This window comes from Sparassis crispa (genome assembly GCF_003851025.1).
Source record: "Sparassis crispa DNA, contig_000003F, whole genome shotgun sequence".
Classification (NCBI taxonomy): Eukaryota; Fungi; Basidiomycota; class Agaricomycetes; order Polyporales; family Sparassidaceae; genus Sparassis; species Sparassis crispa.
Genome location: NW_020939750.1, coordinates 3,662,281 through 3,674,759, shown reverse-complemented (window position 1 = coordinate 3,674,759; position 12,479 = coordinate 3,662,281). Strand labels below are relative to the sequence as shown.

General features: G+C 52.1%; 4 protein-coding genes across 4 annotated transcripts; 2 read left to right on the top strand and 2 right to left on the bottom strand.

Moving 5' to 3' along the window:
* Positions 1–260: 260 nt before the first annotated feature.
* On the top strand, positions 261–608 carry SCP_0413300 (hypothetical protein; the record flags this gene model as incomplete). Its single annotated transcript, XM_027758055.1, has 1 exon — positions 261–608. One exon carries the CDS (start codon positions 261–263, stop codon positions 606–608), a length of 348 nt encoding a protein of 115 aa, XP_027613856.1.
* A 730-nt stretch (positions 609–1,338) lies between these two features.
* SCP_0413290 (predicted protein) lies at positions 1,339–3,897 on the top strand (the record flags this gene model as incomplete). Its single annotated transcript, XM_027758054.1, has 4 exons — positions 1,339–1,470; positions 1,518–2,727; positions 2,785–3,014; positions 3,070–3,897. The coding sequence occupies 4 exons, from the start codon at positions 1,339–1,341 to the stop codon at positions 3,895–3,897; spliced, it is 2,400 nt and encodes a 799-aa protein (XP_027613855.1).
* Positions 3,898–4,560: 663 nt separating this feature from the next.
* Positions 4,561–6,971, bottom strand: SCP_0413280 (predicted protein; the record flags this gene model as incomplete). The annotated part of the gene is made up of 4 exons (XM_027758053.1): positions 4,561–5,214; positions 5,277–5,482; positions 5,535–6,702; positions 6,753–6,971. 4 exons carry the CDS (start codon positions 6,969–6,971, stop codon positions 4,561–4,563), a joined length of 2,247 nt encoding a protein of 748 aa, XP_027613854.1.
* Positions 6,972–8,573: 1,602 nt separating this feature from the next.
* On the bottom strand, positions 8,574–11,043 carry SCP_0413270 (hypothetical protein; the record flags this gene model as incomplete). Its single annotated transcript, XM_027758052.1, has 4 exons — positions 8,574–9,344; positions 9,413–9,615; positions 9,668–10,835; positions 10,882–11,043. The coding sequence occupies 4 exons, from the start codon at positions 11,041–11,043 to the stop codon at positions 8,574–8,576; spliced, it is 2,304 nt and encodes a 767-aa protein (XP_027613853.1).
* Between the last annotated feature and the right edge of the window lie 1,436 nt (positions 11,044–12,479).

Below are 12,479 nucleotides of genomic sequence, written 5' to 3'. Positions count from 1 at the left end.
GATCAGGATGTAAACGCTGTCCCGTGTGGCGGATTCGGGACACAACAAAGTCTGCACATCTCGTGCCTTCTTGTGGAGGCTATGCCAATCATCACAGCGATTTCTGCGCCTCAACTTTCCGCTTTGGTATTCGAACGTCGGGTGAAAAGATCCTACGGACTGGATGACTCGAAGAATTTATGACTGCTGTATGCAAGTCTTACGACGCGTCTCTGCGAAGTATCGAAGTACGCAGCGGTTCGTGGTCCTGGAATGAATGCATGTGGAACAACTACCCCGCACTCGCTTTCTTTCGGCATCTACTATCTCTTCACGATCTGGAGCAGGTCGTTGTGGATTATTCCTGCACGCCACCCTCCACGTCAGACAAGGACATCCTCGACTTCGCCGCGTCGTGGCCCAAGCTGAGGAAGTTTTCGCTGCACCACGACAGCATTGGTCGTCCGCCCACCTTGCAAACCGTCGTCACGTTCGTCCGCCTCTGCCCGGGCTTGACGGAGCTCATTCTAGCCGAGGTCGACGCCAGCTTCTTGCCCACCCCGTGTACGTCGTCCCCGTCGTCTCGCGCTCGCTGCAACTGTTGGATATATGCGACTTTGTTCGACTGAGTGGCGGAGTATCTACACAGCGCGTTCGCGGAGCTTGACGTACCGAGCATCACGAGCCACATGAACAGCTGGAATGTTACATAGCGGAAGACTTTCAGAGAGATTAGACAGTTGCAGATGCGGAAAGGTTTCGCAGACGGTGTCGTAGGTGATTGTCATATTTTGATCTGTATGTAGGCCGTTGTCTGATTGCATTCATCGAGCTGATCTTATGCTAACCATGTTGTTGGTTGGCTGGAAATACCCACAAATCCTACACTGGTTGGTATATACATGACGTGCACTGGCCAGCTTTGTCTTGAGAAGGTAGATTACTTATCCGCGCGAAGCTGTACCAGTTTCTGAGTGGCCGTCGGGGTGTGACTTACGGCAAGTGCATGTGGCGGGTCGCGTCCGCGTAGGCCGTACACCGGTAATGCCACAGTGGCCACTTACAGCAGTTACTATGACATTCTATTGTAGTGCGCACAAAAGTCATCCCAACAACCTGCATAGCCGTTGGAATCATTTTCAGGCACCTTCTTCTTGAAAGTCACGCATACCGGCGGCCAGTCACAAGTCCATCCTCGGTGAGCGGATCTTGCTACGGCTGCTGAGCCACACACTCACATTGACCGCTGCATATCATGCCCTTCAGCTCTCTCTAGTTGTTGTCTCTAAGTTCTTCATTTCTTCTCCGAACAGGTCGTCCACATCACCTCTCACATACCCAATCTCTCTTTCCATTACTATGGGCGGAAAGTCCATCACCATGCCCGTGTCCGACTTTATGGCCAAGTTTGCGCCAGAAACGACTACAGTTGCTGCTCAGGCCAGAGCAGACTTCAACAACGCCTTCAAGAACGTACGGAGCCACACTCTGGTATGTGTCCTCTAGTTGATCCCATAGCTTCTAACCGGCGTGCTCAGGCTAAATGCGCGAAAAACGCTGGCATTTGTCCGGAGTATACGATGAATTATATGCGGAGGGACGCCCATCTGCCCAAGTCCAGTGTCTGGTCTGCGTTGTTCCGAGATACTGACAATGTCCTAGCGGACGAGACCGCACACTGGACACGTCCACGTTTGCTATTTCTGTTCAAGAATCACATTACTGAAGACGACCCGTTCGAAAGTGAGCCGGCAGGATACTCCTCGTCTGCACCTTTGGAATCAGCATCAACCGAGGACAAAGCCGAAGACAGTTTCGAATTAACGAAGATCTCAACTGCTGCGCGTGGGGCTGCCACTCGAGGGCAGATTATCTCTGGCGCGAAAATGCTCTTCTCACGCCAGCATCGGTGCTTCGCCTTCACGATTCTGCTCCTCCGCGATTTCGCGCGGATTATTCGCTGGGACAGGGCCGGTGCTATTTCCACGAATAGGTTCCAGTACACAAACACCGAGTACCTTGCCAAGTTTATGTGGCGATTCTGTAACATGACCGACAAACAGCAAGGGTATGATACGACAGCCGTTGCGGTGGAGCCCGGATCGGTTGACTACAAGCTTATGAGGCAGGTGGCCCAGAATCCGCCCAAAGGTGCTGGCTCCGAATATGCGAGGCAATCGTTCGCCAAGTCTATGCCTGATTTCTCGAAGGAGAGTCCTGATGACTGGTCATGTTGGAAAATGACCATACATCCGGAAGAGGGAAAGGCAACAGACGGCTCACACTCTCAGACTCCGGGCATGAATAAGCCTCGTTCACTACATTTTTTGGTCGGCAAGCCTCACTTTCGTGCATCAGGCTTGACGGGCCGCGCGACGCGAGGCTACATTGCGTACAACTACCAGGACGAGAAGTTCGTCTTCCTCAAGGATGTGTGGCGCGTGGATCTGCCGGATATCGAGAAGGAGGGAAACATCATCCAGTCTCTCAACAAGGCAAAGGTTGAAAATGTCCCTACTGTCGTGTGCCACGGGGATGTCATAGAGGTGGTAGAGGGTCAGGTTGTGCACTTGGAACAACAACGGACGAAGACGGCCGCCTACCTGCGTGGGTCCTATAGTGGTGGTCAAATGAACCCGATCAAGACCTACACGCATTACCGCCTCGTCGTGGAAGAAATCTGTCGGCCTTTGAAGCATTTCGAAAATACTGTCGAGCTGACGAGGATGATAGCGGATGGCATCAATGGTAAGTCTCCTATGCCGAGGCTGGTAGCATCGCACAGTACTTATTGAGCGCATGCAGCCCATCAGCAGGCCTTGGAAAAAGTCGGGATAATTCATCTGGACGTGAGCGCGGGAAATATCCTGATAAATGAGACCCTCATTCCGTTTGATGGCGAGCTTCACCTCTGGAGGGTCGGAATGTTATGCGATTGGGAACTGGCCAAATCGATTGACTACGAAGTCACTAAAAAGGAAGTCGTCGACGAAACAAGAGGTTATAGTAAGAAGGCACCACAGCTTCCTCATGCAGTGGGTGTCTGGTCACTCTCTTTGCCTTCGACGCATGTTCACATCATCTTCACAGGGGACATGGCAGTTCATGTCGGCCATCCTACTAGACTCGCCCTCTAGGCCGGTTGAAGTTGCAGACGAGCTCGAAGCCTTCTTCAACGTCTTTTTGTTCCACCTCATCAAATTCACGAACAGTTCCATCGACAAACCGGCGTATTTTATTACACAGTATTTTGATGAATGCAATGCCAGCAACCGTGGGACTCACTACGCCTGTGGGACAGCCAAGAGAAACGCGATGCAGTCTGGAACGCTGCAGATAACCATGGACCAAACTGTCAAGTTCTTTTACAACGATGGGAAGACACTCCATCCCTGCAATAATCTAGTTGGCGAGATATTGGGATGGTTCAAAGCACGATATGCACATCTTTCGCCCGACGATTGGGTCCATGGAACTGCCACTTTAAATGATCAATCCCAGGCTGCGGAAGATCACTCAGAAGGTGCTGCCGTAAGAAATAATGTTGCGATTTCTGTTGCAGACCACATGCGCCAGCAGATTATGGCCGGACGTGGTTCGGAATTCGCAACCCGGGAATCCCAGGAAAGAACACCGGATTTCAATAGGAAAATCCGAGAGATGAGTAGACCTTTCGCCGAGAACTTGAAGACTCATGGCCCCATGTACCGGTTGTTCATGAATGTCTTCCTCAAACATGCTGACGAATGGCCGAAACGAGATAAGGTGCCCAACAGACTTTTATCGGATGACTGTCCCCCCTACGAGGAGAAACGCGTGGAACGTCCTGTGGCTACAGTTGTGTTACCTGGCTCGAAGCGCCAGCCAGGGGCGGATCTGCAGAGGTCCCGCCAGAGCAAGCGTTGCAAAATCAGCTGAAATACTCGCCGCATGCTTCGCTTGCCCTCTGTTGTAAAGGCAACGGGCTTGAATATCAGCGGCAAAAAAAAATCGAAGACATTCTACTTTGCTCACTTTCTTGTAAGCTTTCAGACTCAGGTTCGAGTGCCGGCGATTATCGTATGAGCGGTTGAGTATGTTTGCTATTGCTCTGTTCTGCCGGTCTGCATGTAGACTACTTGTGTGATACTCAGATTTGCTAATGTATATTTACATAGTTCTCCGCTTGCACGCTGGAGATCACCTTGTATGTCTCAGACCGAGTCAGAATATGACGATATGGTAATTCAATATTCAATCTCCTCAGCATCTCTAAGTTGCTTTCGAGAAAACGGGCTTTAAAAATGCAAATACGTTCCATATCGGGTTAATGGTCGGCATACGATGTCCTCTTTAAATTCATTCGCGCAGATACCGTGAGCAATGCATGACGAAGCTGTGACTTTCTATCTGGACCATGGTATGCCTCGAGACCCAACGGTACTGGTTTGCAAGTCAATAGATACGATATAAGTAATGCTATAGAGCCGCAGACATTCGGATACACGGAATGCAATAACGAGAGCACAAATCAAGCGACAGCCATTACTTCGAAACTTCATATCCTCACGAAATTGAGACAATTGAGCAGTTTTGGCCAGTTCACGGGTACGCTTCGCAAGTGAAGATCATGTGGGGTATATCAATATCCTCCTTGCCTTGGTCAATCTCGCAGTCGCGCTTCTTGCTCCCGAGCCAATCCCCTTCGGCGATTAACAGAATTAAATCTTGCATCGCACAGTGGCTTTTAAGTCCAGCTGCAAGTTCCCTGCGCCGCACGAGCTCATCTGGCTCCAATCTGATGATACATGACGGGGGTTCAACGACGTGCTGACCGGTATTACTCCGCAGACGCCGCTTGGGCCGATTGTGCCACTCATCGTACAGCGTGGCTGAATAGTGAGCGCGGAACAAAGTGAGCAGCATTGAGAGAAGATCGCCGAAAGGGTGTATGCGCTTATCATCTGCTGAGCGGAAAATTCGGAGGGGTGTGGCCTTGTACATGATCTTGCCCTCATACATCGCCTTGCGCTTCAGCTTGGTGCAAGTCATGTACCGTTCTCCAGGTTTGGGGTTTTCAGTGCAGTCAACGAAGTAGTCTTTCCGGAATGCCCACTCGTTACTGCCCAGGTTGCTCCGTTGGTCGCGGACAGTGACCATCAATATGAGGTGAAAGAAAGCTTCCAGCTCGTCTGGGATGGTGATTGGTGTCCCAGGATGATCAGCGAGGTGCACGCCCGCCATTTCCCAAGTGCACTGCAGATCGTTGACAACAGTGGTGAGTAGGGTGGCTCTTACAACGGAAGGATGGTGCATACCACGTCAGTGGGGGCACGTTGCGCCACCTTCTCACCATTACGCGTTGTATGCACTGGCTTAGAGAACTCCCAGTCACAGAGCATTCCAACCCGCCGAAAGCACCCCTCTTCGTTTTGGTCGAGGCGGTACTGCTCGAAGATCAGCATGTTGCCAAGACTGATGTCAGCATGCATGACCCCGACACGTTCTACCGCTTGCTCGTGGGCTGCATCATCCTATCAGCAAGTTAATCAGACATGCGAGAGAAGTAAACTGACCCTTCAGACAGTCCGCAACGAGGTGCAGAAATTGTTTGTCGGTTTCATAGTCTCTCAGCGGGCGGCAGATCTCGCGCTCGACCATGCGATAATGGATCAGATTCCTCGGCGAATTGTCCTTCTGTCCAGCACTGACGTTTTTGCGTAAATCTTGGGTGCGCGTGCATTGGTTCTCGATGTCACCGTGGCAAACGAGCGTCGGAACGTTCTCAACGTGCGCCTCGTTGAGTGCCCTAAGAACACAACCCTCCCTTATCATCGGTAGCGGATCGCACCTCCACGTATCCTTGAGGAAGACGGGTACCTCCTCCTCACAGTCCAATGCGATATAGCCGCGCGTGCCCCGCCCGGGTAAGCTAGAGGAATGAAAGTGGGGTTTCCCCACGAGGAAATAGCGGGCCCGTCGCTCGTCGTTGCTGTCATTGCTGATAGCGCGCCCGCCAGCATAGCGGCGACGCTTAGTGCTTGGGCCCGACAGGTGATCGCCGCGTGTCCGCTTTTTACTTCCCGACCGCTGCTCCGGCCCCTCCAGCGCAGACTCGTTTACCTCCGGTACAATCCGCAATTTCCACCACAGCCAACTCTCGTCCTTCATCGAATTGCAGAACATGACGTGCACGTATTCGTTCATGGTCGACGGCCGCTCAGCGGTGAACTTCTCTATGAGCTTTGCATCCACTGAACCTCGCTGCACAACCTCCGCGCTCGAGTCGCAGCCCTGTTGGACTGGCGAGAGGTGAGCGAACCGCCATAGGAAAGAGCCGAGGTGTGGCGTTCTCTTGTACCAGAATGGTTCCGTAATGACCACACCGGAGCGGTCCCAGCGGAGGAGACGTGCACTGTCACCTAGGATGAGGACGGTGAAAAAGAAGCAGCGGTGCTGTCGAGAAAAAACTTTGGAGGCAATCGTCGTCAGGAGGTCACGCGTCGTCTTGCGGCAGTCGGCATTCCGTTTGTCGCTCTTTGCGTTCTCTGCGAAGGGGTCGTCATCGTGGTAGTGAGGCTTGCAGATGATGGCAAGGCACTGGAGTGCCCAATGGCGATTCCATATGATAGACTTCTTATCGTTGGTGAGAAAAAGGGCTGCATGGTCGTCGACCATTTCGGATTTGGTGATGCGCCCTGCTGAGTAATTGGGGCAAATGTTCTGCTCACAGAAACATTGGATCTGAGGAGCGACAGTTGGACAGGATACGTGTGGGACGACGGCAGACGCACTAATGTATGATAGAAATCGTCTTCTGAATTGTTGTTCGCCGGCATCTTATCAAACATGTGCTTGAAATCTTTATCACGCCGCCTGGTCGCCACGTCAGGTTGCGGCATGAATTCAGCCAGAAATGTCTTGAGGGATACAGCGGCGAAAGGCACCTGCATTGCAAACTCGCTGGATTGTTGTTTAGACGGTTGTGCATTCTGGGAGATGTGGGTGGCCATGGTGGTGGCACTGTAGGATGGTGTGGTGAGCAGTCACGCACAGCGCGTTACCGTTCGCTGACGCCACACGTCTCTTGTCCTCCGAAAACAGGCCACTGCGACGCGTCGTGTTGATCACGTGCACCGTGCTTTCTTCTCTGATCTGCGTCTCATCTAGCACCAATTGTTCTCGAGCTCCGTTTGATTCCGTGGCAACGCGTCACTGGGAAAGTCCGCCCAAGCGGTCAGTACTCCCTGTAGTGACTATCGCTCGCTCTTCTGAATAGCAATGGACTGAACAGCAAAGAAAGTATCCATACGTCCGCATTCCATACACCTGGATCAGAAAGTGAGAGCCTGCGATACCTACAAGTCCTGATATTTTTCCGGAGAAGGACGACAGCATTTGATGGTAGTGAAATGGAATTCTTGTCTCATAGAATCTGAGACACAGAGCCTTCTGCTGTCACACATAATGCAAAGAACGACGATCAAATAGGAACGCACCGATTGCCAGATAGTGAGATGCGGAAGGGGGATTCCTGCTGCATACCATAGCAAATTACGAGCAGAGCACAGACGGAATTGTCTCTAGGATATTCAACGTTCAACGTCGAAGCAGATTCCATCAGTCGACTGGCGTTGTTCTTCAAGCATGTCCAATTCCATGCAAGAAATGTAAGACAATAAATGTTAGCGTACCATAATACTGAAGGGAAAGTTCCAGCCATTGCAAGTGATGGTTACAACGTCACCAGCCTCGTCGACTCGTCTGAGCGATAGCGGAGGAAACTTCGACCGGCGAAGGCCGGGACCGAATCCTTCCGGCAGGCTCCGAGCGCGCTCACCGTTAAAATATCGTCTGTTTCCCTCGGCGATTCTTCCATGATCTTACTCTCGACGAATCTTCATCTAACCTGTGAAAAGGGAATAGACCGGCTTTGGTCACTGGGAAGGCAATATGCAAGACTGTCAGGCCGATGTCTCGACCTCTACATCGTTGCAGTGCTGAGGATCTCATTTCTTCCAGACTCCACTAGCAAAGACACCGCGAACGGCTCCTGAAGGGTTTCCTCCTGACGAGTTTGCCGTGGTGACTTGGAGTTCTTCCTTTTTCGCAATGCTGCGGCCAGGGTTAGCGCTACCAGTTTGCGACGTAGACTGCGACTGCCACTGCTACACTTGATCGCGGTATCCGTCCTCGTGAACAGACCTTGGGGTTGAGATCACCCTATGCCATTGATTTCCCACTGTATATCCTGTACTCACGGGGGATTCTTGTGCGAGCGCCTCGTTGAAAATGTTGACAGTTTCTTTGGGCGCATCTAACACCTGCAGCTGTTATCGCTATCATTCAAGTTCACGAGCACTTAGTAGAGCTAGGGAAATATCTCCCCGCGAACCGTTGACAGTTTCAGACGATGCCTGTGTAGACGTTCCAGAGCTCTCAACACAGCGCGTGTGGATCACCGAAAGACGCGTAATATTTCTACGATTCGAAGCTCTGACCAGCAAACGCAGGTGTCGTCGTGCGAGCTCGAGAGTGATTACAGCAACAGCAATGAAATAAAGATAAGTTATAACGGCCCCCCGCATCCCAGCATAACTTCGAGCCTAGCGTTTCTACGCTTCTTCTGAATTGGCGCGTTGGACCTTTCGAGGTGGTTCCTCCTCCATATCACTGCTTTCATCCTCTTCCTCTCGTCCACGCTTCATGCTGAGAGCACCTAACAATTGGAGCTTCCTTTCTACCTCTTTAGAAGATGGTGGCTCACTTGAGTCTACCTCGGACTCCGCGTTCGGCAACTCTGGTTCAATCTTGTCCTCGCTGGGCCACTCCCTGTCCAGGAACGTGAGGAGAAGCTGGCGCATACCCTGGTGCGTTTTTAGCAATTCCGCGAGATGCTTGCGCGCGTCGAGGTCCTCCTCGTTCAGCTCCTCCAGCTTCACTCCCACACGATGCACAGCGCCCTGTCGGGGAACTGCGAGCGGCGTTTGTGGCGGCATGTCCTGCTGTTCACAGTCCTCTTCGTAAATCAAGGTTGTGTAATGCGCGCGAAACAGGAGGATAAGGAGGTCAAAAACCTTGCCGAACGGGTGGAATCCTCCATTTCTATCATAGAATTCCAGCGTTCGTTTTTCATGCTCGATGACGCCAGTGTGCATCGCCTTTCGCTTTAGTGAGTTGCACGAATTAAAGGGACACGCAGAGTTCGCTGGCGGATCCATGGTGAAGAAGAAGTCTTGAATGAAGGCTGGTACTTCGAAGTTGTTCGCGATGTACACCAGAGCGGTTTGGAGAAGAACATGGAAGAATGCTTCCAGCTCGTCCTGTGTCGCGATTGCTGTTCTCGGGTGATCGAGTGAGAGCACTGACATGAACTGCCACGTTCCCTACGAATAATGAATACGGCCGTGAGTGGGAGAGTAGGAACGACAACAGGTGGAATTCGCTGACGTACCATCGATCCAGGTTTCCGTGGAGCTTCTTTTCCCCCGTTCTCCGCATCGCGTACAGGCGCGGCGAGCTCCCAATCGCAGAGTAGACCCGACCTCCTCGTCTCTAACTCCTTACCGCGCCTCTCCAACCTTTCGTAGATCAAAATGTTGCCACTGCTGATATCACAATGCATCAGCCCAGCGTTCTCTACCGCCTGTCGGTGCGCTGCATGATTGATATCAGGACGAGGTTTCTCGGAAGGTAATGGGCAACTCACCGTCAATGACATCGGTGAAAATCTGCAAAAGCTCCTTCCCGTCATGGAAATCATGTACACCAAGGCAGACCTCCTCGACCACGAGACGGCTATGCACAAGCGTCGGTGATACATCCCGCTCTCGGTCAGCGGGCCAGCTATTTTCCGGTCCCACAAACTCTAGTGTGCGAGTTCGCTGGTCGCCAATGTCGCCGTAGCACACGAGCGTCGGTATGTTCGTGACCTTGGCCTTCTTGAGCGTTTTGAGCGCCGCTCCTTCCGTCTGGTGTACTGGTGGGTCAAATCGCCATGAGTCCTTCAAAAAGACGAGTTTTTTTGTCTTGCAGTCTAGTGCGACGTATCCTCGTGTGCCTCGGCCAGGAAGGTCAGTGTGCTCAAAATGGGGCTTCCCGACGAGGAAATATCGAGCGTATGCCTCCTCGTTCTCTTCGTCTTTTTCTTCCTGTGGCACAGCCTTCCACCGCTTGCCACACGTCGGTCTCTTTGTGCGCCGTCTCCGAGCCATGGGTACCCGGCCTTCGGGCACGACCCTCAACTTCCAGCACGGCCGGTCCGGGTCTTCAAGTGACTCAGCGAACATAGCTCGTGCGCAAGCGTTCTGGCGGTACATGCTCTGGGAGATGTCTACCATTAACCTGTGGTCGTCTGACCCGGGCAGGACGAGCTTCGCGGTGGGATCGTATCCCTGTTGTTCAGGCGAGAGGCGAGCGAAGCGCCAGAAGAATGTGGCGAGATCCTGAGTGACTTTAATCGGGAATTGTTCTGTGACAATCGCACCATGGCGATCCCACCGCATGAGGCGCGCGCATGTGGGGAAGAACAGAACGGTGAAGACGGATGTGCGATGTTGACGGGACAGGATGGTAGACGCGATGGACTGGATGTGCGCACGTGTGGTTGCACACATCTCGGCATCTGGGAGGTTCGGATCCTTTTCTTCAGCGAACAGGTCGTCCACGGTGGCGTCTGGTTTATAGATAATGGACAGGACCTCATACGACCAGTGAAGCTCGCTCTCTTTGGTGTGCGCATCCTCGTTGCGGAATAAAGCCATGTGAGTATTGACCTTGTAAGGGTCGCCCACGGGAGTGCCTGCTGTCAAGTCTTCGCTCAGGACGAGTTCCCGTGAGTAGCCCCTCCACAGTCCGCAATCGTCAGCGCAACGGGCCTAACGGAAATCAGCGATACGAAAGCACACGACAACAACGACGAACCAAACGACCAAAGAAGTGCTCCTGGGAAACAAATGAGTTTGGCATGCCGTCGAATGCATGTAGGTATGCCTGACTGGCAGATGCGGCTGCTTGGACGTCCGGCTGTGGAACGAACTCGCTGAGAAAGGTCTTGACCGGAACAGTGACAAAGGTGCAACCCATGTCTGAGAAAGTAATATGCCAGTCGAGTGTAAGAGGTGGTGCTGGTGTGGAGCGTACGTGGTAATGCTGATGTACGAGGTGAAGAAGTTAGAGATCCGAGGAACTCTTGTTCACCCAAGTGTGGCGTCGCCACACATCAAACGCGTCTGTGGCGTCACAGTCTGACCACGTGCTTGTGCGCTTGTTGTCTTTCCAATATACCTCGCGCAGGCTTAAGGGGCGAATCGCCCTGCGTCTCTGGGATACCAGGATGTATCGACGGAATCATCTGGAAGGCTGATCTTGACCTAGAATACTGGGAGAGGTAGCAAATGCGCTTGGCCAGGAGCAAGACAGCGGAATACGTGGCGTTGAATCGCAAACCAGGTTAATGTCGATTCAAGAGGCGATAACGTCGTCGACATATCGCCCTAGGAGTGCCAGTGCCACAACTCTGGAGGTCGACGTCGATGATGATCGATGTTACGTGGTCATTTCCAGGCGAGTTGTATCCACCGGGAATGCCCGGATTTTTCGCACCCGATGCTGTGAGCTATCTCGCGCTGCACAAAGCGGCACTGATTGCGGTAAGTCTGTGATATTTTACTTCCCATACGCATGCAGTCAGGAACCTAGCTCACCTTATGGCAGAAACTTTGCCTATACTCCACAACCAGTGTCGGTTCGCGGCATGCAGGAGCTCTGGGGAGTTTGAGTATGGTGTGGATCTGTATTTTTTTTTTCTTTTCGGTGAGCCAAACGCGCACTCCGCTGAGTATTTGCATCGATTATTCACGGATGTATCACATCCTACGCATACGGTCTGAGACGAACTCCAACGCAGCACCATCCTAAACCTCCCTCGAACTTAATCCTCGAGATACAGGCTACGCCGCAGTGAAGGTTTCACAGTCTTTACTACGGTAAGTCCTGCCAATTTTATTACCTCTGTACACAATTTAAGACTCTGGCGATCCGGGGAGTTTGTGTCGGCGTTATGCTATTGCACGATGCTTAATGTAATAGCACGGTACGCTTTACTCGTTTGCAGTGCCATCGCTTGTGATCCTGGGCCACCTCCTTGCCTTTTCGCATGCTCTCCGGAACCCTACTCTACGCTGGTGCATTCTGCATATCATGTTTGATCTGAGAAGGTATCTCTGACGTACTTATATGTAGCGCTTCCAGATACAGTTGGCAGCGAAAGCACCGAGGTAGTCAGGATGTCGATACCTTTGTGCAGTCAACACTCCTCTGGGTTATACCGGGCACTGAGCTGTTTCTCCTGCTGCTCGTTGCTCTGATCTCATCGCGGGGAATCCAGCAATATTTTCTGCCAACACCTGAAAGACTCTTCAGATTCATTCTCCGATCTATACGACACAACCATTGTCGTGCGATCTCACGTGGCAATCGACATTAATTCTCCTAGAATACTGTCTTCGTCATCAGGCTAC